At 55.5% G+C, this 22133-nt stretch overlaps 1 protein-coding gene across 6 annotated transcripts in view; it reads right to left on the bottom strand.

Moving 5' to 3' along the window:
- Nucleotides 1-1535: 1535 nt before the first annotated feature.
- Nucleotides 1536-22133, bottom strand: part of GRAMD1A (GRAM domain containing 1A) — a 34665-nt gene continuing 14067 nt past the window's right edge. For 5 of the 6 annotated variants that reach the window (XM_049901373.1, XM_049901376.1, XM_049901377.1 and 2 more), the window contains exons 2-19: nucleotides 20630-20840; nucleotides 20527-20547; nucleotides 19969-20053; nucleotides 19729-19832; nucleotides 19550-19645; nucleotides 17566-17646; nucleotides 13795-13907; nucleotides 13495-13645; nucleotides 12729-12927; nucleotides 11197-11340; nucleotides 8290-8408; nucleotides 8060-8202; nucleotides 6008-6111; nucleotides 5742-5915; nucleotides 5561-5648; nucleotides 4283-4390; nucleotides 4024-4144; nucleotides 1536-1983 (exon numbers count right to left, since the gene is read on the bottom strand). In XM_049901373.1, coding sequence (XP_049757330.1) covers nucleotides 1891-1983; nucleotides 4024-4144; nucleotides 4283-4390; nucleotides 5561-5648; nucleotides 5742-5915; nucleotides 6008-6111; nucleotides 8060-8202; nucleotides 8290-8408; nucleotides 11197-11340; nucleotides 12729-12927; nucleotides 13495-13645; nucleotides 13795-13907; nucleotides 17566-17646; nucleotides 19550-19645; nucleotides 19729-19832; nucleotides 19969-20053; nucleotides 20527-20547; nucleotides 20630-20840 — 2155 coding nt within the window. In that variant the 3' untranslated portion in view covers nucleotides 1536-1890. The remainder of the gene's footprint in view (nucleotides 1984-4023; nucleotides 4145-4282; nucleotides 4391-5560; nucleotides 5649-5741; nucleotides 5916-6007; nucleotides 6112-8059; nucleotides 8203-8289; nucleotides 8409-11196; nucleotides 11341-12728; nucleotides 12928-13494; nucleotides 13646-13794; nucleotides 13908-17565; nucleotides 17647-19549; nucleotides 19646-19728; nucleotides 19833-19968; nucleotides 20054-20526; nucleotides 20548-20629; nucleotides 20841-22133) is intronic. The other variant, XM_049901372.1, reaches the window with a different exon arrangement.

Here is a 22133-nt window from a genome sequence, read left to right as displayed (position 1 = left end):
TAAGCCCCGGTTTTCTCATCTGTAAAACGGGCCCAGATAGCCCCAACCTGGATGGTCGCTGTAGGGCCCTGCGGGGATCGGACCTTCCATTTCAATGCAGAGACACCGGGGGCCAGGCTTGGGTCCTTGCTTTCCTGCTGGGAGGCCTTGGGCACCTGATTGCATTTATCTGTCTCTTCTGTCACGTGGGATTGAAGACCATCCCATCTAACGCCGTCACTGTGAGAATTAAATGAACACCTGACCTTGGTCCTGAGCTCAATGCACATTTGGTACTCACTACACGAGTTATTGAATAAGGAAAACCGAAGAATTGATGCCTTTGAATTGTGGTGTTGGCAAAGAATACCGAATATACCACAGACTGCCAAAAGAATGAACAAATCTGTCTTGGAAGAAGTACAACCGGGATGCTCCTTGGAAGCAAGGATGGCGAGACTTAGTCCCACATACTTTGAACACGTTATCAGGAGGGACCAATCCCTGGAGGACATCACGCTTGATGCTTGGTAGAGTAAAGGGTCAGTGAAATTGACAAAGACCCTCAAGGAGATGGACTGACACACAGTGGCTAGAACAATGGGCTCAAGCATAACAAGGACTCTGAGGATTGCGCAGGCCCGGGCAGTGTTTCGTTCTGTGGTACACTGGGTCACTATAAGTTGGGACTAACTCAGTGGTACCTACCAACAACAACAACAGGACTTATTACTTTTTTCCTCTCAATTTTTCTGCAATATGAGAAGCATTTACTGCAGACTTTGTGCTGAGCACAGGCACATGTATCAGCTCCCCGAGTCTTCTAACAGTGGCTCTCAGAGTGCGGGTGCCCTCACAAGAGTCATTGGCATCACCCAGGAACTTGTTGGAAATGCAGTCTCTCAGCCCTGCCCCAGACCTACTGAACCCCAAACTCTGAGGGTGAGGCCCAACAGCCTGTCTTGGAGCAAGCCCTCCCGGAGATTACAACACAGCTAAAGTTAAAACCACGGGAAGGCAGGTGCTATAATTATGCCCATGGTACAGAAGAGAAGTTGGCAGGAGGGCTCAGTCCCTGGAGAAGGACATCATGCTTGGCAGAGTACAGGGTCAGCAGAAAAGAGGAAGACCCTCAACGAGGTGGGCTGACACAGTGGCTGCAACAGTGAGCTCAAGCATAACAACGATCGTAAGGATGGCTCAGGACCGGGCAGTGTTTCATTATGTTGTACACAGGGTCGCTATGAGTCGGAACTGACTCGATGGCACCTAACAACAACAACACAGAAGAGAAAATTGAAGCTCAGAGAGGCTGAGTGACCTGCCTCAGGTCATACGACTGCTGAGTAGCAGAGGTAGGATTTGAACCCAGGCCACCTGGCACCAGAGTCTGTACCCAGAGCCCCCTGACTGGACTCTGATGAGGCCAAGCTTGTGTAGGATGCAGGGGACTTCCTGACCACTTCCATGACCAGGGCCCAGAAAAGGGACAGAACCTCCCTCCCAGCCACAGCAGGGTCAGAGCATAACAGGAGGCCCCACAGGCACAGCTGCAACCATTTCTCACCCTTTATTGGGGCTCTGCCAGGCCCAAATAAATATAATACATTAAACCCAAAGATCAGGGAATCGTGCACCCCAGGAGGTGCCCTCCATGGGCCCAGCCAGACAAAATAAGTTAGTGGGGGACCTGCCAGAGGGCAGGCCAGTTCGCTGGCTGGGCAGGCGATCCGGCTGGACGCACGCTGGTCTAAAGTGCATCTCGGTTCTGTGATCCCCGCAGCCACATGGCCCCCAGTGGGGTCACTGGGGGGGCGGGCGGAGGCTCCCGGCGTTCACACCGTGCCAGCAGTGGCGCCGAGGTTCTGTGTCCATCTGTCCATTTGGGGACGGCCATGTGGCCGGGCTTCCTCAGGAAAAGCTGTCATCAGGCTGTGGCTGCGAGTCGAAGGGAGGGTCTGAGACCGTGATGCCTTGATGCAGCTTCTCCAGCGAGAACTTCATCTGGTGGGAGAGGAGGGCAGGGTGGGGTGAGCGCTGGTAAGGAAGACGCCACACCCCCATGCTGCACCTGAGGAACTGGGGGAGCACAGAGGCCATGTCCCCTGCCGAGGCCACCCCCGGAGCCGGGGAGAGCCACACCACACTCAGCTGAACTTCTCGAGCCAGCCAATAGAAGGGCCTTAGTGTGTGCCCAGGACCTAGATGGCCTGGGTTTAAAATCCTGGCTCTGCCACCTATTGGGTAACCATGGGCAAGTCCTTTAACCACCCTGGGCCTCAGTTGCCTCATCTGAAAAATGGGTCAGCAATAAGCCTACTTCGCAGGATTATCTGGGGGATTAGATGGATGAACACCCAGGACCTGGCACACAGTAAGTGCTCAGTGCACGTCAGCTATGATTACTACCGGCTGTGCAACTGCGGGCAAGTTCCTGAAGTACTCACGCCCTGGCGTCCCTATCTGTAAGGCAGGGATAACGAGAGCACCCTCCCCACGGGGCAGCTGTGAGCCTAAGTCAGTCAGTCACCTATGGCGCTTCCGACAGCCCAGCTCGGGGTCAGTGCCCAACCACGTGCGCTGTTTAATTCACCTGGAAAGTCAGCTCTGTGCCCTCGGCATGGAGGAATGACAATGATCAGAATGTAACTCAGGATGGGAGGCCTTGCCTGCCTTCTCTGTGAGCCAGAGGGCCCTGGTCTCAATCCCCTCCGCACCCTGGCCTATGTGGCGCTTCCTACAGCCTGAGCATCTCCCCCTGAGCGCGCTCTCAGGATGCAATGAGGCCCCTGAACACAGACCATCCATGGGTGCTCAGGGGTTATGGAAGGATCTGACCAGACGCGATTTTCACCACCACGTCCAACTCTGGCTGTGATCCCCACGGGAACCCAGCCAATGCCAGCTGCTCCCCAGCTTCCTACCGCCACACCCCACCTTGGCACACACTGAAAAAAAACACCCCATTGCTGTTGAGTCGATTCCGACTCATAGCGACCCTATAGGACAGAGTAGAACTGCTCCCTAGGGCTTCCAAGGTGTGGCTGGTGGATTGAAACTGCCGACCTTTTGATTAGCAGCCGAGCTCTGAACCACTGTGCCACCAGGGCTCCTAGGACCCAACATTTGCCCCAGCCATCCCCGCTGCCATCTGGAGCCTACTGGGGGGTGAGGGCACCACTGCATGGTGATGTCACGTTTATTAAGCACCTACTGTGTGCCTGGCACCAGGCTCCCACCAATAATAACAGCAAACATATGTTAAGCATTTACTGTGTGCCGGGGACTACTCGGAATACTAACTCATTTAGCTCTCACGACAGTCTGAGGACATCAATCACTATCCCATCGGCAGGGCCGGAAGCCGAGGCCCCAACGGTCACTTGTACACAGCCACACAGAAGAATTTGAACCTGGCCGTATGAGTAGGTCCTGCCCCTGAAATACAGGGGGTATCTGGGGCAACCCCCTTCTGGAGACGACCCCAACATCCTTTGGAGAACTCCTCTATCCTCAGACTATGCGACCTCCTTACCCCCCTCCCAAAGAGGAAGGGCGACAAGAACTAAGCTTAGCCCACCCCAGCGGCTGTGATTGGTTCAGGGACGGGCAGGTGATACCAGCAGTGCCAATGAGAGTGAGCTCTTTCCACTGGCTGTCCATCAGGAGTTGCGGGTACCACCTCTGTCATATTGGGGGAGAGCATGTCCAAACACAAAGCCAACCCCGGGGGGGTAAGCAGAGCCAAGAGATGGCAGAAGAGTCCACTTTTTCCTACTACTGAGTGGCTGGATCCAGCTATACCTGAACTCAGATATGCCTGGATTCTTTCCTAGTATGTGAGCCTGGATTCTTTTTTTTTCCATCCCATAGATTTGCCTGGTAACCCTGCAAGATGGGGACTATGAACGGCTTCCCTAATTTATAGAGGAGGAAAATGAGGCCCAGAGAGGGGAAGCCACGTGCTACACCTTGGGGTACAGGCCCAGGATCCTGCAGCCCCGGAAGCCCAGCCCAGCCCCCAGCTGAGGCCACGCTGCCCACCTCGTCCAGGAGCTCCACGGAGGCCCGCAGGATCTGCCTCCACTTGTGCGCCTCCACGCTGTGAAACTTCTTCTGCAGGGCCAGGATCTCCGCCCACTCCGTGGCCGTCTGGGGGAACCTGCTGGGGGATGCAGGGCCCGAGTGGGGTCTCGGCCTCCCGCCGTCTGGGGGAACTTGCTGGGGGATGCAGGGCCCGAGTGGGGTCTCGGCCTCCCGCCGTCTGCTCAGGCCTCTCAGACCCCCCAGGCTCCCCACTTACCCCTTGGCCAGGGCCAGACTGTGCCAGGACTCGAAGCTGTGGGCCGTCCTCTCCAGGGACCAGAGGCGGTAAAAGAGGAGGACGTTGAGGGCGATGAGGATGATGAGGCTGGGGGCAGGGGGCAGAGGTCAGGAGTCCTGGGACATGGATGCTACCGCAAGTTGGGCCCTCATCTCTACACTACCCGCCCAACCATGCCTTGAAGGGGGACCGCGATCACACCCCAATGCAGAGGAAAAGAAAACTCAGAGAGGGTGTGTAACGTGCCCAGCATCACGCAAACACCAGGCTTCAAGCCCAGGCCTGTCCAGTGCCCACACCCTTAACTGCCAGGCTCGGCTGTCTCCCTGGGAGAGCAAGGGGGCACGGAGCAGGGAGGACAGGCCGCTGCAGGAAGCAGACACGGGGGGCAGGAGGGTGCAGGATGCAGGACCCTACCTCACACAGATCCTGAGGAGGCAGTGAGGGGGAGACAAAGAGATGAGAGCCGCCCAGCCCGCCCTAACCAACCCCCACCATGCCTCAATCCCGGCAGCTGTGGACCAAACGTGCCGCACAGCTTCTCTCTGCACTGGCACTAATGGGAAGCAGGCCCAGAGGGGCTGTGTGGCCGATCTGGCCCTTCCCTCCCACGGTCTGCTCAAAGCCCGGGGGATCTCATGTCCACTTCTTCCATGCGTCCGGCCCTCCTACACCTCCAGGCCTCTCTGCCTAGGCAGCAATCAGGTCTTCAGCTACAGGGTCCCCTCCTTTCCATTCTTGCCCTACCTGCCAGGCCTTGGGGGAACCCTCTGGCTTCCCACAGCCCAATCACTCTGCCTGGGCTTCCCTGTCCCAGCCCTGATCACTCTGGTCTGTTGTCAGGTCTCTCTGCCCAAGAGCTGTGGTCTCCTGTATCCTCAGCATCACCCAGCTTAGGTCCGGGTAGAGAAAACATGTAAAATGTATCAATGGCATTACTTCTGCACACCTCTACTCATCTGCCTGGCTAATCCCTCATCCTCAGGGTACCCACTGCTCCAGGTACCCTTCGCCAGGCCCCTGTGACCTCCCTCGGCAGCCCCGCTGCCTCCCAGCAGGAAAAACTGCTCAGTGATAAATGGAGCACCTACACCGTGTGGGGGCTCCTCAGGTGCGCCCCAAATGTACTCTCATTCAATCCTCTCTGTAAGAGAAGCGTGGAGAGAACACACCTTCATCCATGGTCATATAGCCAGGACACAAACCCAGGCCTTTGTGACCCCACCGCCCGGCCCCTGCTCCACACCTATTACTCACACGATGCTGATGAGAACCAGGGCGTTGGGGACACCTGCCCCAGGGCCCTGGTCCATGGACGGTTCCGAGAAGCGGGAGCTGAGGGAGCCTGTGGAGTGTCAACTCAGGGTCAGACAGACACCTCCCAGGCCACCCCACCCCGGGTTCCCCCAGCCCCTCTGCCTGCCCTGACTGTGCGTACCCGAGGTGTGCATGCCAGGCCGGGTGCAGGAGTCGGGGTCTGGGTGCTGGGGCCCATCGCTGTGGCCCCGCCAGCTCAGAGGCCGCTTCCGCCTCCGCAGGCCTGACAGCAGTCCCCGCGTGTCCTTCCCGCCTTCCTCCAGAGATAGCTTCTCGGCCTTGGCCAGCTCTCGCTCTGCAGAGACAAGAGAGGGCTCAGATACCCACGCCCGCCGGGCCACACCCACCATGCCCAGCACACCCCCCACCCCGGCTTCTGCCTCCTACCCAGGTGGTGGAAGTAATCCTCGATGCCACTCCACGAGTTCTTCTCGATGAGAGACTTCACGAGGCTCCATGGTTGCTTTCGGTAGCGGATCTCAGAGGACACTCTGGGGCAGGGGATGGGTAAGGTAAGGGGGTTAGGGTCTCGCCCCAAACCTTGCTGTCTCATTCCTTAGGAAGATTCTTTCTTTCCTGCATTTAGAGCGGGCCCCTTGACACGCACTCATTCACAAACAGACGCCTCAACGCCCTGCCATGGTTTCTGTGACCTCCACTTACCCCCAGTGGCGGCCAGTTCAGCCCTCGGCCCCTTCTCTGGCCACACCCCCTACCTCGGCAAGTCTCCTAGCTTTAGGCGCTGCCTTGGCACTGTCTACTTGTGAACTGAAGGCCAGGGGCCAGGTCTGGGCTAAGTCATTAGCTCCTAAGTGGGCAGCTGCCGCTGTGCCCTGACTAGGCATGGGGGGTCTGAGAGACATCTCAACAGACCCCAAACCGAACTCCTGATCCTCCCCAAACCTGCTCCTCCCTCCCTTACCCACCTCCGTTAATGGCAGCTTCATCCTTCCAGCAGCTCAGGCCACACACCTCAGGGTCTTATTGACCCCTTTCATTCTCACGCCCACATCCCACCTGTCAGCAAACCCTGCTGACTGCCTACGAGATCTATCAGGAATCTACACTCTTCCCCCTCCACTGCCCACCCCCTGCTCCAGGCTCCAGCCTCTCCGTCTTGGGCCATCACATTGGCTTCCTCCCTGGTCTCCTTGTCCGTCCTGTCCCTCACAGCCTATTTCCCACACATAGCCAGAGGGAGCTTGGGAATGCCTGAGTCAGAGCAGGCCCTCCTAGCTGAGCCCTCATGGGGTTGGGGCATATCCCAAAATTAGTCCGTCCACGAAAGACTCCGGGATTGAGCAGGAGTGACTAACTGGACAGTAACCCTGTGCCACAGTTGAACAGGGACATTAACCAGACCCCCTCTCTCTTCCCTCCCCCTCAAGCTGATGTTCAAGGTGGGAATCAGCACTGTCCTCAGTATATAAATAAGATTCTCATTAAAGACCATTAGTCCAAGCAACCTGGCTCTTCCTGCCTTTTTCCAGACTCTGAACCAAATCTTTCCAGGGACATTTCAGGGCTGCTTCACTGCCCATGGAGCCCTGGTGGCACAGCGGTTAAGAGCTCGGCTGCTAACCAAAAGGTCACCAGTTCAAATCCATCAGCCACTCCTTGGAAACCCTATGGGGCAGTTCTACTCCGTCCTATAGGGTCGCTATGAGTCAGAATGGATTCAACGGCAATGGGTTTGGTTTGGTTTGGTCACTGGGCACAATGGCTGGCTCAGCAGGACACTATCAGCCTTCCCCTGGCAGCACTTCACTTCAGGTAAAAACCTAAGTCCTCACCAGGGCCTACGAGGCCCTCAGGATCAGGCCCTGCTGCCTTCCTAACCCCACATACACTTCCCCTCACTTGCTCAGCTCCTGCCCAGGGCCTTTGCACTGGCCATTCCACGTGAATTGCCCCCCTACTGCCTCCACGTTCTTGGTGAGACATCCCCTTCTCAGAGGACCCACCCCGACCACATTACTCAGATAAAGCCCACCTCTGACCTGCCCCTCATGCTTCTCTCCACAGCCCTGATTGCCAGCAAACATCACACAGCTCGACATGATTAGTTTGTTATCAAATTCTGCACTAGAAGTTGAGCTCCCAAGGAAAGGGGGTTTTGTCTGGTTTTGATGTCTCTCCGAAGCCTGGGACGGTGCTGTGCAAACAGTGAAATTGCTCACTTATTTCATCACACTCTCTGGCAGCTCAGATACCCTCTGCAGACAGGATCTGGTTTTATGGGAATCCCCAGGCCACCCTTTACCCACTCTCTCCTATCCAGAGTTCAGGGATCTCAGGGACCTTCCTCCACCCCCAAGCCAGCACTTCTGCTCCTCTGCCGGGGTGGGAACCAACGTTCTGCTGCTGACTTGGGGCAGAAGGTGGGACAGGGGCCCTGGGGCCGGCAGGGCGGCAGGTGGAGGGCGGTCCGCTGCTCACCGGAGGCGGGCCTTGTTCCGGGCGAGGCCCAGGATGCAGTAACGGTGAACAGTGTAGAAGTAGTCCTGGTAAGGGATGCCCTGCGTCAGCACCTCTGAGTCCACCACGCACCCACCTGCCTGTGGGCCGCGCCGGAACAGCGTCTGCAGGTACGAGATGGGAGGTAGGTGAGGGCCCACGCCACTCACCGGCCCCACCACTTGCCCTGTCAGCCACCCCACCCAGCCCACCTGTGTTTCCACCACAGAAGCGCTCTTGGGGCCCAGCGGGTTGCTGATGGGAATGGTATAAGTTAGCACTCGACGCTGATGGCTCTTGCTGTCCCCGCTCCAGGGACTCAAGGTCAAGTCTAGGGGAGGGAAGAACAGAATGAGGAGACCATTCTTTGGTTCTCTGGCCACAGGCTGTAGGAGACTCAGTCTTTTTCAGAGGTTCCAGTTCTCTGGGGGCTTCCCCCAAACCTGGTCCTCCTCTTCCCTGTCACTACCTTGGCGTCTGCCCCCTTCCATCTGGGCACCTAAGACTAGATGTTGGTGGCACTCAGAGCTGGGACCTCTCCCCTCCTCATGCTTCTCATTCCTCCTGGGACCGTCTCATCCAGTCTTGCAGCCTCAGTTTCCCCCTCTGTCCCAGCCCTGGCTTCTCCCCTAAGCCTTAGACCTGAGATCCTGTACTCCAAAACACTTATCTACTGGTGTCCCCTGGGTCTCTCACACCTACCGGGCCCCACACAGGCCTCAGCATCTCCCCAAACCTGCCTCTCCTCTTGGGGCTCATCTCAAAGTTGGCCCCAACATCCCAAGTCTCCTGCCGAAGCCTTGGACCTCACCCCACACACCTTGCTCCCCTAGCCACTCAGCCTCCTGAGCAGCACCCCTGGCTCACTGCTTCCCTGCCTAAGTGCTCTCCCCAGGCCCCCAGGCTCCTAGCCTCCATCTCCCTGCCAGCTCCTGGCCTCCATCTCTCCCCCGGCTCCAAAGGTGTCTTCCTAAAGCCCAGCCTGACCCTTGGCCCTTCCCTGCCTACAACACTCCATAGATCCCCAGTGCTCCCAAGACAAAATTCAAGCTCCCCAGTCTCATGTATCAGCCCCGCCAGGTTATAAGCATGATTTTGAGGGGGTTTTGTATCCCCCTAAGACAAAGCACAATTTTTATTTTAAGACAAAGCACAGCCTTAACGGATTCTGCAGGGGATTCTCCATGGCTCATGTTCACCAACCTATTGCCGTGAAGTCGGTTCCGACTCATAGCGACTCTATAGGACAGAGTAGAACTGCCCCATAGGGTTTCCAAGGACTGGCTGATGGATTCGAACCACCACCCTTTTCGTTAGCAACTGAGCTCTTCATTACTGTGCCACCAGGGCTCCTCAGTTTTCACCAAGAAAAAAGACACAAAGAAAAACTACTGCGTGACTAGCCTTTCTCCTACCTGAATCTCTTCTGCAGCCTCCTGAGTTCCTCAGCTGGCCCCATGGTCACACCTCCAGCCTCGTCTGGTGCTGTGGCGTCCCTCAGTGTCTGTGTCTGGCCTCAGGGCCTCTGGAGCTACCATGCCTGCCCCGGACTGCTCTTCTCCACCACTCCCCCTCACCGGGCTAACCTCGGTTCCTCCTCCAGGTCTTAGTTTTGAACTTGCATCCTCCCAGCAGCCTTCCTGGATGCTTCTCAGATCACAAAAAGCCCCTTTGACACTGACAGCCCCTGTGCTTCTTTAACGCACATCACACCTGTGACGGACAGCACTGATCTGGGTCATAAATTTCCTGTCATTCTTACTGGATTCTGAGTGCTGAGGGTAGGAACTCATCTGTCCTGGTCCTCCAAGCCCTGCACAGGCCTCACAGTTATTGTTGTTTGGTGCCGTTGAGTCGGTTCTGACTCTCAGTGACCCTATCTATGTACAATAGGATGAAACGCTGCCCGGTCCTGCGCCATCCTCACAATCATCATAATGCCTGAGCCCACTGTTGCAGCCACTGGGTCAATCCATCTCTTCGAGGGTCTTCCTCTTTTTCACCAACCCTCTACTTTACCAAGCATGATGTCCTTTTCCAGGGACTGATCCCTCCTGATAACATGTCCAAAGTATGTGGGACATAGTCTCACCATTCTTGCTTCTGAGGAGCATTCTGGTTGTACTTCTTCCAAGGCAGATTTGTTCGTTCTTCTGCAGTCCATGGTGTATTCAATATTCTTCACCAGCACCCCAATTCGAAGGCATCGATTCTTCTTCAGTCTTCCTTATTCATTGTCCACCTTTCGCATGCATATGTCTCACAGTCAGTGCTAAACGCACAACTGCTCATACATGCTTACGAAGTACTTCCTATATACTACTGGAGCCCTGGTGGCACAGCGGTTAAGAGCTATGGCTGCTAACCAAACGGTCGGCAGTTCGAATCTACCGGCTGCTCCTTGGAAACCCTACGGGGCAGTTCTACTGTGCCCTATGCGGTCACTATAAGTGGTAATTAACTCAACAGCAACGGGTCTGGTTTTTGGTTTATATACTATCGGTCAGCAAAAAAGAGCAAGACCCTCAACGAAATGTACTGACCCGGTAGCTGCAACAATGCGCTCAGGCACAGCAACAGTTACAACAGTGGCGCGGGACCTGGCAGTGTCTCATGCTGTCACACACACGTTCGCTGTGAGTCGGAATCGACTCCACAGCACCTAACAACAACAACAACTTATGCTGCCGGAGCCCTGGTGGCGCAGTGGTTAAGAGCTCAGCTGCTAACCAAAAGATCCGCAGCAGAAATCCACCAGCGGCACCTGGAGACCCTGTGGGGCAGCTCTCCTCTGTCCGGAGGGCCGCTATGAGGCCGGGTCGACTCGATGGCACCACAGCTGGTTTACATGCCACTGTTGTAGCCACTTCTCTGGCCTGACCTCCTTTAGTTCTCCTGAGACCCCGATGAGGCAGGTACTACCATCACACCCCCATTCCACAGAAGGGGAAACTAAGGCAGACAGTGGTTCAGGACCCTGCCCAATGTCACTCAGCTACCGCGAGGCAAAGAGGCAGAGCCACTTCTGTCTCACAGACCCTGCTTTTAGCTCCCCACTCCCCCCCGCCCACCACACAGAAACCGCCCAGCTGGGGGGCTGGTGGGCGCCACCCCCTCACCTGTGAACTTGCACTGCTGCAGGAAGCCCTGCAAGAAGGCCGAGTCGGAGAAGAGCATCTGCTGGAGCCGCTCGGCTCCCACGTGGAAGACGGAGTTGATGAGGAGACGGCCGGAGAGGTCAGGAAGCAGGGCGGCCAGATCAGCTGGGAGACAGAGCGGCACGGATGACGCTGGCTTCCCGTCCCCTCCTCCTCACAGCAGCCCCCTGGTTTTCCCCAGTGGGGGGGCGCTCCCCTCATTCCCAGACCTTGTGTGGATGGGCACACCCATCTTCCTGAACCCGTCAGACAGTGACACAGAGCAGGCATCCACCCTCTCTGCCACAGGGACTACCTCAGGCCTACATGTGCCCCAGGCCCAGCCAATCAGGGCCACCACTAGGCCCAGCCAATCAGGACCACCGCCAGGCCCAGCCAATTAGGACCACCACTAGGCCCAGCCAATCAGAGCCACCACTGATAGGCCCAGCCGATCAGGACCACCACTAGGCCCAGCCAATCAGAGCCACCACTGATAGGCCCAGCCAATCAGGATCACCACTAGGCCCAGCCAATTAGGACCACCACTGGGCCCAGCCAATCAGAGCCACAACTGATAGGTCCAGCCAATCAGGACCACCACTAGGCCCAGCCAATTACGACCACCACTGGGCCCAGCCGATCAGAGCCACCACTGATAGGCCCAGCCAATCAGGATCACCACTAGACCCAGCCAATTAGGACCACCACTGGGCCCAGCCAATCAGAGCCATAACTGATAGGCCCAGCCAATCAGGACCACCACTAGGCCCAGCCAATCAGAGCCACCATGATAGGCCCAGCCAATTGTAATCACAGTGACTACAGGGGTGGGCATGTGCGCCCAGGCCAGGCCAGCCAACCAGCCATGGTGATTGGCCCAGTGGGGGTGGGCTCTGCTCCAAGTTGGACCAATGAGAGCCAACCTTACACTTTTGGGAGCAGCCACTGGTACAAACGTGCTTTCTCTCTGCTGAGCTCCTGTGAGGCATAGCTGGGATACCTCTGCACCCACAAGAAAAGCACCTACCTGAGAAGGAAGCCAACACAGAGGCAATGAAAATAATATTAATAGAGACAATGATAGCCAACACTTACAAACAGGCCCAAACACTTTATGTGTATTAACTCATTTAACTTCCAACAACCCTATGAGGTGGTACTATTATTATTAAGCCCATTTTTCAGATGAGAAAAACAAGTCTCAGGGAGGTTAAATAATTTGCCCAAGTTCACACCTAGGAAGTGGTATGGCCAGGATTTGAACCCTGGTGCTCTGGCTCCAAAGTTTGTGTTCTTATCTACCCTGCTGTGGGTCGGAATCGACTCGACGGCACTGGATTTGGGTTATGCTGTCTTCAAAGCAGAACCCGGAGACACAGATTCCCAACGCTGTGTGAACGCCTAGATCAAACCATGTCTGCTGGCCTTCGATGCTTTACTCCCATGAACCAATCAGCCCCCTCCTGTCATGTGTAACTGCAGTGAGTGAGTCAGGGGCTCATCTGCCTCACCTTCCTCCCCCGTGGATGAGGAAGAGTTACTTGTGTCTGTCAACAGCTCCTCGCTGGGCAGCAGGTCCAAAGGGCCCAGGGACGTGGGTCCATCTGGCAGGGTGGGCTCTGTGCTTGGGGGTTCAGCCACTGGGGTCACTGTCTGGCTGGAGGAGACATCTGGCTGGCTGGCTGGCTGCTCCTCCTTTTCCTCCTCTGCCTGCAGAGAAAGGCTTAATCCAGCCTTGCCTTACCTCTACCCGGCTGAGGCCCTCCATGGGTCCACACTCACTATGAGACACCATCTAGACCTCAGGCAGGAAAACCAAAGCTGGGCAGGAGGTGCAGGGGCTAGTGTGTGTATTTAGGGCTCACTGCTGAGCTGGGAGGGGCTCTAGGGCCACCTCTATGGGGCCCCTCTCAGCCCCTACCAGGCCTGTCTTGGATGCCTGGCCATATCCTTTCTTTCCAGGCCTGCCCATCTATCCCATGCCCCATCTGTCTGTCTCTTGCCTTATCCAGCTGTCCATCTCTTGTACCCTTCTATCTCTCACCGTTTCTATCTATTTGTCCCCTTTTTGGCTCTCTCTTTTTCCCCATCTGTCCCTATTTTCATCACTCGGCTTTCCATGTCTGTCCCCTTCTTCATCCCTCCATCTGTCCACTCCTTCATCCCTCCATCCATCTCTTCCCTGTCGCCCCCAATCTGTCAGTCTGTGCCTCTCTCCTACCCTACCCCTGACCTTCTTCTGTCTCTCCCTCCTCTCTCCTCTGCCCTCTTGCTCACCCCATGGTCCGCGTCACTGCTGGCTCGGGAAAGGTTGGGGGTGACGTGGCTGCGTCGAGAACCCACTGGGCTCGGCTCTTGGCTGCAGTCAGCTGCTCCCGAAGGGGTGATGTCACTCAGGGCGATCACTTCTCCCACCTCTTTGGGGCTCCTGCGGAGAAAGGGAGAAAATGGGATGGCCACTCAAGTGGCCTTGAGACCCCACGCAGGGATCCCCCAGACCTTAGACAATCAGCTCAGTCCACCATGGACCCCATCCTGCTGTCCCGCCCCAGGAACCACCCCCAACCTCTGACTCACCCCAGACCGTTCAGCTGCAAAGGGCTGACATAGTCCTCATCCTCGCTGGTGAGGCCCAGCTCTGAGCCGTAGCACTGATGCACCAGGTGCCAGAGCTCGCGGGGACTCAGCGTCTAGGCAAGGCAGACAGCAGGTCAGCCTCCACCTCACTGGGGCCAGAGAGCCCTTCCCACCCCTACCCTACCAGCCCTCAGCCTCAGCAGTTCCTCTGCTTTCCACAAGGGGGCAGCCAGTACCTCGGTACCAGACCTCACCAACATGCTCCTCTCTATCCACAGGACACCCAGCTACATCTCCTCTATGCTCCAGGCCCTGTGTTCATCACTGTTCGCACCCAAGTTAACGTTCCCAATTTTACAGAGGAGAACATGGAGGCCCAGAAAGAGGAAGTCACATGACCAGAGGCAACTCTGGGATTCAAACCCAGCCAGACTCCAGAGCGGAAGCGCCTCTCTAGCTGTCTTGCCTCCAAATACTTTTTCAGGTGTCTTCAGGAGTCCTGGGTTTTCATCTACTCACAGCCATGGTGTTTTCAATCACATCATATGCATGCAAAAGCTGGACAAAGAATAAGGCAGACTGAAGAAGAATTGATGCCTTTGAATTGTGGTGTTGGCGAAGAATATTGAATACACCACGGACTGCCAAAAGAACGAACAAATCTGTCTCTGAAGAAGTACAGCCAGAATGCTCCCTAGAAGCAAGGATGGCGAGACTGCATCTTACATACTTTGGACATGTTATTAGGAGGGGCCAGTCCCTCGAGAAGGACACCATGCTTGGTAAAGTAGAGGGCCAGCAGAAAAGAGGAAGACCTTCAACGAGATGGGCTGACACAGTGGCTGCAACGATGGGCTCAAGCATGACAACCACCGTGAGGGTGGTACAGGATTGGGCAGTGTTCATTCTGTTGTGCACAGGGCCTCTATGAGTTGGAACTGACTCAACAGCACCTAACAACAACAACAACAAAGTCCAGAGTGGCCACAAGACAATGATGATAAAATAATAATAATAATAACAGCAGTAGTTGTTGTAGTAGCAGCAGCCGCCGACATCGTTGTTACTATGCACCAGACACCCTTCCGATCCCTTTCACGTACTAACTCACTGTGTCTTCAAGACGGCTTTGTCAAGTAGGTGCTGATATTATCATCGTTCAGACGTGAAGATGCCAAGGCAGGGAGGGGCAGTAACAAGCCCGAGGTCACAGCCAGGAAGTGGGGTGCTGAGATGTGACCCTGGGGCCTGGTCTAAAACCCACTGCCATCAAGTCAATTCCAACTCATAGAGACCTCAAAGGTGTCCAAGGCTGTAAATCTTTATGGAAGCAGGCTGTCACATCTTTCTACAGTGGAGACGCTGGTGGTTTCGAACTGCTGACCTTTCCGTTAGCAGTCAATTGCTTTGGTTAGTCAATTGCTGGCCTAACTAAAACCAAGCCCGTTGCCATTGAGTTGACTTTGACTCCTAGCAACCCTGTAGATAGAGTAGAACTGCCCCACAGGGTTTCCAAGGGGCAGCTGGTAGATTCAAACTGCCAACCTTTTGGTTAGCAGCCAAGTTCTTAACCACTTCACCACCAGGGTTCCAGGGCAGGTCTAGAGCCCTGGAATTAACCACTGGGATGTCCTGCCTCAAAGAGCTGGCATTACCAAGCACTTATTCTAGGCCCAGCTTGGGTGCTACGAAGTAGGCATGGTCCAGTCGTTGTTCCCATTTGACAGATGGGGTTCATGACCTGCCTCAGGTCACTTTGCTGCTCACTGACAGGGTTGGAACTTGAATCCTGGCAGTCTGGCTCCAGAGCTTGGCTCTACATCATCCTTCTTTTGGCTCCTGAATGGGATGCTTCAGTATTCTCCTTCAGTACTCTTGCCCCTGAGGATGGCCATGGCTAGAGCTGCCCGAAGGGGACATGTGCCTCAGAGGGTGGGACACTGAGCAAAGCCCACCTGAAGGAGCACCAATGGCAGACACTGCGTGATGCTACCAACAGCAATCCACCCTCCCTCTCTGCCAGGAGAGCCTCTACTCTGTTACGGGTGAAAATCTCCCCTAGCACCAGGGATGAATTATGACTGGTTTATGCCAATTCATCTTTCCTTTGCCAGATACTCAGCTTCCTTCACAACTGAAGGGGGTCATTTGACCTCGTTCTAACAAAAGACATGGAAAGAGAAGTCTGCTAAAGGAGGCTTTCCTTCTCTGATAACAGGAAAGCCAACTTTCCACATTTCCCTTTCTTCATGTTTGGGACACTTATGTGAGGGCATGATACCTGGAGCTATAGCAGCCATCTTGTGACCAGGAGGCTACAAGCACATGGACAAGATACCTACATGCAAAGGGTGACAGTGTGGAAGAAGGGACAAAAGCCTGGGTCCTTGATGACAGAGTGGAGCCACCAAACCCACCCTAGACCACCTGCCTCTGGACCTCCTATTACATGACAGACAGTGTGGTACAGTGCTTAAGGGAGTGGAACCCAGACCTAACTACATGGCTTGGAACCCCAGCCCTGTCATGTAAAAGCCCATGTCACCATGGGCAAGTTTTCTCAACATGCCTCATTGGCAGAATACAGATAAGAACCATACTGCCTCATAGGGTGATTGTCAAAATCAAATGAGTGCGGTCCAAGGATTCCTGGAGGTTCCCTAGATCCTTTTGTGGGGGGGGCGGTCTACAAGGTCAAAATGATTTCTTAAGTATTTATAAGTGCTACTAGCATTTTAAGATGTTATTTGCCATTTTCATTTTCAATCCCTCATGGGCATACAGGGGAGGCTTCCAGAGGCTACGTGACGCATAATGCTGTCGTCGCTGGGGTGGCCACCGTAATGTGTGCTTGTCTTTTCCTGACTCAGTTTCTAACTCAGTCAATGTCAATAGGTAGGACCCACTTAAACAAAGGCTCTTTGGAGTCTACAATAATTTTAAAAAGTGTAAAGGGCTCCCAAAACCATAAAGTTTGAGAATCGCTGGTATATTCTGTACTAGATACTGTAACTTTATATTTAACTTGAGTTATAGATGCAATTACACCCCAGTCGTACACACTGATAGTTTTGCCGTTAAACATACGTATAGCCACATTAATTGAGAAAAATATAGATCTGTGATATGTGGCCATTTAGAATTAAGTTAAAATTAATTAAAATAAAATCCTCCGTTACACCAGCCACATCTCAAGTACTCAGTAGGCACATGTGGCTAGCAGCTACCATAATGGATAGCACAGATAGAGAATATAGCCATCCTAGCCAAATACTCTATTAGATAGTGTTGCTATTTAAAAAAAAAAAAAGCCATTGCCGATTCCGACTCACAGTGACCCTATAGGACAGAGTAGAACTGCCCCACAGGGTTTCCAAGGAGCAGTTGGTGAATTTGAACTGCCAAACTTTTGGTTAGCAGCCAAGCTCTTAACCACTGTGCCATATAGACTATAAACAACCACATGTTGGCTCAGGTCAGAGTTTGCTGCCAAACATTAAAAATAAAAAATAAAAAAAAACCCTCACTTTCAGGGCAGTTTTGATCCGTGGGTAGCGAATAACAGGCAGTGGACTTCCATTTCTTAGAGCAGGGCCTGGCACTGGAGCCCTTGGCTGCCCCCTGGTGGGCTCTACAGAGATAGCAGCAGGTGCTTTGGGCCTGGCACCCATGGAGGAGAGCTTTCTCCAGCCCCCTGAGTCCCGGCACCCCTGGCTCTGTGGCCCACCTTACTACCCACCCCCACCCCGCTCCAGCCTCACCCAAGCCCACCTTTTCGAGTAGCGCATTCTGCCAGAGGCGGAAGATGAGGAGGAAGCAGCGGTCACGGGCCCCGAAGGAGGTGAAGAAATGCTGCAGAGGCGAGAGAGAGAGAGAGAAAAGGACTCAGGACGGTGGAAGTCCATCCTTATCCACACTGCCCGCTGTGTCCCCACCTCTATCCTGATGCATCCATTCATTCATTCTACAAAATGCCTATCCTGTGCCTGGTCCCGTGCCGAGCCATGCTAGAGCCACCACAGTGAGGAGACAGCCCTCAGCCCTGACCTCAAGGAACTTACAGTCCAGGTAGGGACAACCCAGAGTGAGGACAGGGAAGCCCAGAGCATTTTCCCAGCCTCCTGGCAGCTAGGGGTGGTCAGCTGACCCACTGTGGGCCAACAAAACACAAAGGGAAGTCTGCTGCAAATTCTCTCCCCCTACTTCCTTCCTTCTTCCTGTTTGGACCGCTGGTGTGAGGCAGCCATCTTGTGACCACGAGGCAGCAATCATGAGGACAGAACGGAAAGTCAGGGAAGGCTTCCAAGGGAAAGGGGCATCCGAATAAATGGATACATGGAAGGGAAGGATTTTTCTATCACTATGATCCCTGAGAAGCCATGTGAGGGGATGGATTGCAGGGACAGAGATGGGAGGCTGGTGTAGGGATCTAGGTCAGAGACGATGGGAGCCTGGGTCAGGGCAGGGGCAGTGGGAGACTGGGGTGGGGTGGAATGGTGGGAAGCTGGGTCAGGGTGGGGACAGTGGGAGGCTCGGTCCAGGGAGGGACAGTGGGAGCCTGGGTTAGCGCAGGGATGGTGGGAGTCTGGGTCAGGGCGGGGGACAGTGGGAGGCTGGGTCAGGGGAGGGACAATGGGAGCCTGGGTCAGGGCAGGGACAATGGGAACCTGGGTCAAGGCGGGGACAGCGGGAGCCTGGGTCAGGGCAGGGGCAGTGGGAGCCTGGGGTTGGGGGGAAATGGTGGGAAGCTGGGTCAGGGTGGGGACAGTGGGGGGCTGGGTTAGGGCAGGGACAGTGGGAGCCTGGGTCAGGGTGGAGACAGTGGGATGGTGGGTCAGGGCAGGGACAACGGGAGCCTGGGTCCAGGCGGGGACACTGGGAGCCTGGGTCAGGGCAGGGGCTCTGAGAATAAACAGAAAGCAACTGATTTGAGAGAAGTTGAGCACGCAGAATAAACGGGGCTCGCCCTCTAGGGATAAGAGGAGGCAGGAGCCTACTAAAGTCGGTGACCATGCGGCCCTGTGACCATGCCCCCACTCACCCTCTCACTCTCTGGTGACCATGCGGCCCCATGATCATGCCCCACTCACCTTCTCGCTCTCTGGTGACCATGCGGCCCTGTAATCATGCCCCCGCCCACCTTCTCGCTCTCTGGTGACCACGCGGCCCCATGACCATGCCCCCGCCCACCTTCTCGCTCTCTGGTGACCACGCGGCCCCATGACCATGCCCCCGCCCACCTTCTCGCTCTCTGGTGACCATGCGGCCCCATGACCATGCCCCCGCCCACCTTCTCGCTCTCTGGTGACCATGCGGCCCCGTGACCATGTCCCCACTCACCTTCTCACTCTCTGGTGACCATGCGGCGGCCCCTGTGACCATGCCCCCACTCGCCTTCTCGCTCTCTGGTGACCATGCGGCCCCTGTGACCATGCCCCCACTCGCCTTCTCGCTCTCTGGTGACCATGCGGCCCCATGACCATGCCCCCACTCACCTTCTCGCTCTCTGGTGACCATGCGGCGGCCCCTGTGACCATGCCCCCACTCGCCTTCTCGCTCTCTGGTGACCATGCGGCCCCTGTGACCATGCCCCCACTCACCTTCTCGCTCTCTGGTGACCATGCGGCGGCCCCTGTGACCATGCCCCCACTCGCCGTCTCGCTCTCTGGTGACCATGCGGCCCCTGTGACCATGCCCCCACTCGCCTTCTCGCTCTCTGGTGACCATGCGGCCCCGTGACCATGTCCCCGCTCACCTTTTCACTCTCTGTGCAGATCTGAATGGCATTGGGGATCAGCTTGGCTGTCTTTTCCTTCTTCAGACACGTCACTTCCTTCAACTGGATGGAAATCTGAGGACAAAGGCAGGGTGAGAAGGGGCCTGGGCCCTGCCCCCAGCCCAGCCTCCCCTCGCCCCGCTCCGGCTCCGGCTCACCGTCGTCTCCCAGCGGAAGATGTTACTGTAGAAGCAGACCCAGTTCTCAGAGAGATAGAGGCGGCCCTGAAGGAGGATCTCACGCTGCAGGGCACAGGAGTAGTCTGAGAGCAGCCGCAGGGAGAGACGGGCAGACAGTCACATGGCTGTCACGGCCAGGACACAGGCCTGGGGCGAGGGCTGGGAGGGCGGGGCTAGGAACTCAGGGTCGGGGTCCAGGGCAGGGTTATGAGGTCTCACCCACAATGAGGCGTTCAGCCTCAGGGAGCTTGCTGAACAGTTTCCGGAAGTCTTCATTGCGTTGTTTGTACGTGGGGCTCAGCATCTGGGGAGAAGTTTGGCAGGTGAGGACCTGGATAGGGGTTAGAGCCCCCATTCTGCCCCACAAAGCTCCCAGAACCCTCCAGTCTCCTCAGCCCCCGGCAGGCCCTCTGAGGTGTCAGTAACTAGCCCACCTCTGGTTTCTGCTGCCCATAACAACAGAACCATAATGACAGCTGCCAATTACTGCTTTCTTACAGAAGCTGGATCCTGCGCCTGGTACCCATCGGCATCACTGACTCTCACTGAACGCTCCCTTCAGCCTTGTAGGGTCGGGACTGTTTCTTAAGAAGGACTGAGGCCAAAAGGGCTGAAATGACTTACCCAAGATTACAGCAGGTAAATGGCAGCAGAGGACATAACCCCAGGTCTGCTGACCCCGGCCCCCACTCCTTGGCTGCTACAGCCTAGGGCTCCTAGCCCAGCACCCACACCCCTCACCCACCACCCAACAAGCTCCCCTGCCCAGACACTTACGCTGTACCAACTCTGCATTTTCTGCAAGAGAAAGGAGAGGCGTCAGAGTGAGCTCCTAGTCCCCCGTCCCACCTCTGCCCACTCTACCTGGGCTCGCACCCACCTTGCTGTTGCGGATGAAGTTCCGGCTGCCCAGGCTCTGGGTGCTAGGGGTCCCGGGTACCCCGCCCTTCTCTGAGGAGCTATCTGACCCTTTCTCCACCATGGTGCCGGATTCAGGTTCAGGTGGGGGCCGGCTTGGGGGCAGGAGCTGCAGCCGCTTACGGAGGGATGGGGAGCTGCTGGGTGTGCTCCTGCCAGAGTGGGGGGTGGTGCTGGGAGGAAAGAAGAAAAGGGGCATTACAGGGAAAAGCAGGCTGGGGCATGAGAACAGGCCCTGATTGAGGAGACTCATTCATCAGCCCGTGGACCCATATCCACTTCCACCCATCTGCCCACCTAGCCATCTATCCATCCATCCATCCACCCACCTGCCCATCACATCTAGACATTCATCCATCCACCCACCCACCCGTCCGTCCGTCCGTCCATCCGTCCATCCATCCATCCACCCACCTGCCCATCACATCTATCCATTCATCCATCCACCCACCCACCCACCCACCCACCCACCCACCCACCCATCCATCCATCCATCCATCCATCCATCCATCCATCCATCCATCCATCCATCCACTCACCCTACTCTATTTCCTAACAGTGGTTCCTAACCTCTCTGTGCCACAGCTGCCTCATCTGTAATCTAAAACCAAACCCATCACTGTTGAGTCGATTCCGACTCATAGCAACCCTATACGGCAGAGGTGAACTGCCCCATATGGTTTCCAAGGAGCACCTGGTGGATTCCAACTGCTGACCCTTTGGTTAGCAGCCGTAACTCTTAACTGCTGTGCCACCAGGGTTTCCACTGTAATCCACGGATGATAAATGTCTTTATCTGGTCATTTTCCGAGGGTTAAATGGATCAGTACATGTAAAGTACTTCTACCACTGCCTGTACATAGCAAGCTCTAAATGATGCCCGCTATTTTATTAACTCATTAATTCATTCATACAACAAATATTTATTGAGTGGCTACTATCCACTCAGTTACTTAAGCCATAAACTTAGGCATCTTTCTCAACTTCTTTCTTTTCTTCAACGTTCATTTCTAATCTTTTGGCAAGTCCTGCCAGCTCCACCTCCAAAATCTATTTCTATTATATTCACTTCTCCCCCTCCACTGCTCCCAACCCAGTCCAGTCTCTGTCCTCTCTAGTCTGGACCATCACAACAACCCCTTCCCTGGTCTCTCTGTTCCTGTCCCTTCCCCAACCACCTGCTCCCCACATGCAACCAGAGGGAGCCTGTGAACTCCTCAGACAGATATGGCCTTCCTCAGCTCAGGGCCCTCTTCCCCAGCTACACCTGACTCTAGGCAAGAGTCAAAACCCTCACCATGGCCTCCAAGGCCCTAGTGATCTCTCAGACCTCATGCTTTTCCCCTCCCCATCACTTCCTCCACTCCAGCCAGTCTGATTTCCTTTTGTCTCTTGAGCTCACCAACTTCATGTCCATGTCAAGGCCTCCACATTTGCTGTTCCTTCTGCCTGGAATACCCTTCAGC

This window comes from Elephas maximus, chromosome 11 (genome assembly GCF_024166365.1).
Source record: "Elephas maximus indicus isolate mEleMax1 chromosome 11, mEleMax1 primary haplotype, whole genome shotgun sequence".
Lineage (NCBI taxonomy): Eukaryota > Metazoa > Chordata > Mammalia > Proboscidea > Elephantidae > Elephas > Elephas maximus.
Note: the sequence above shows the minus strand (reverse complement) of the source record. Positions and strands in the feature narration are given on the sequence as shown.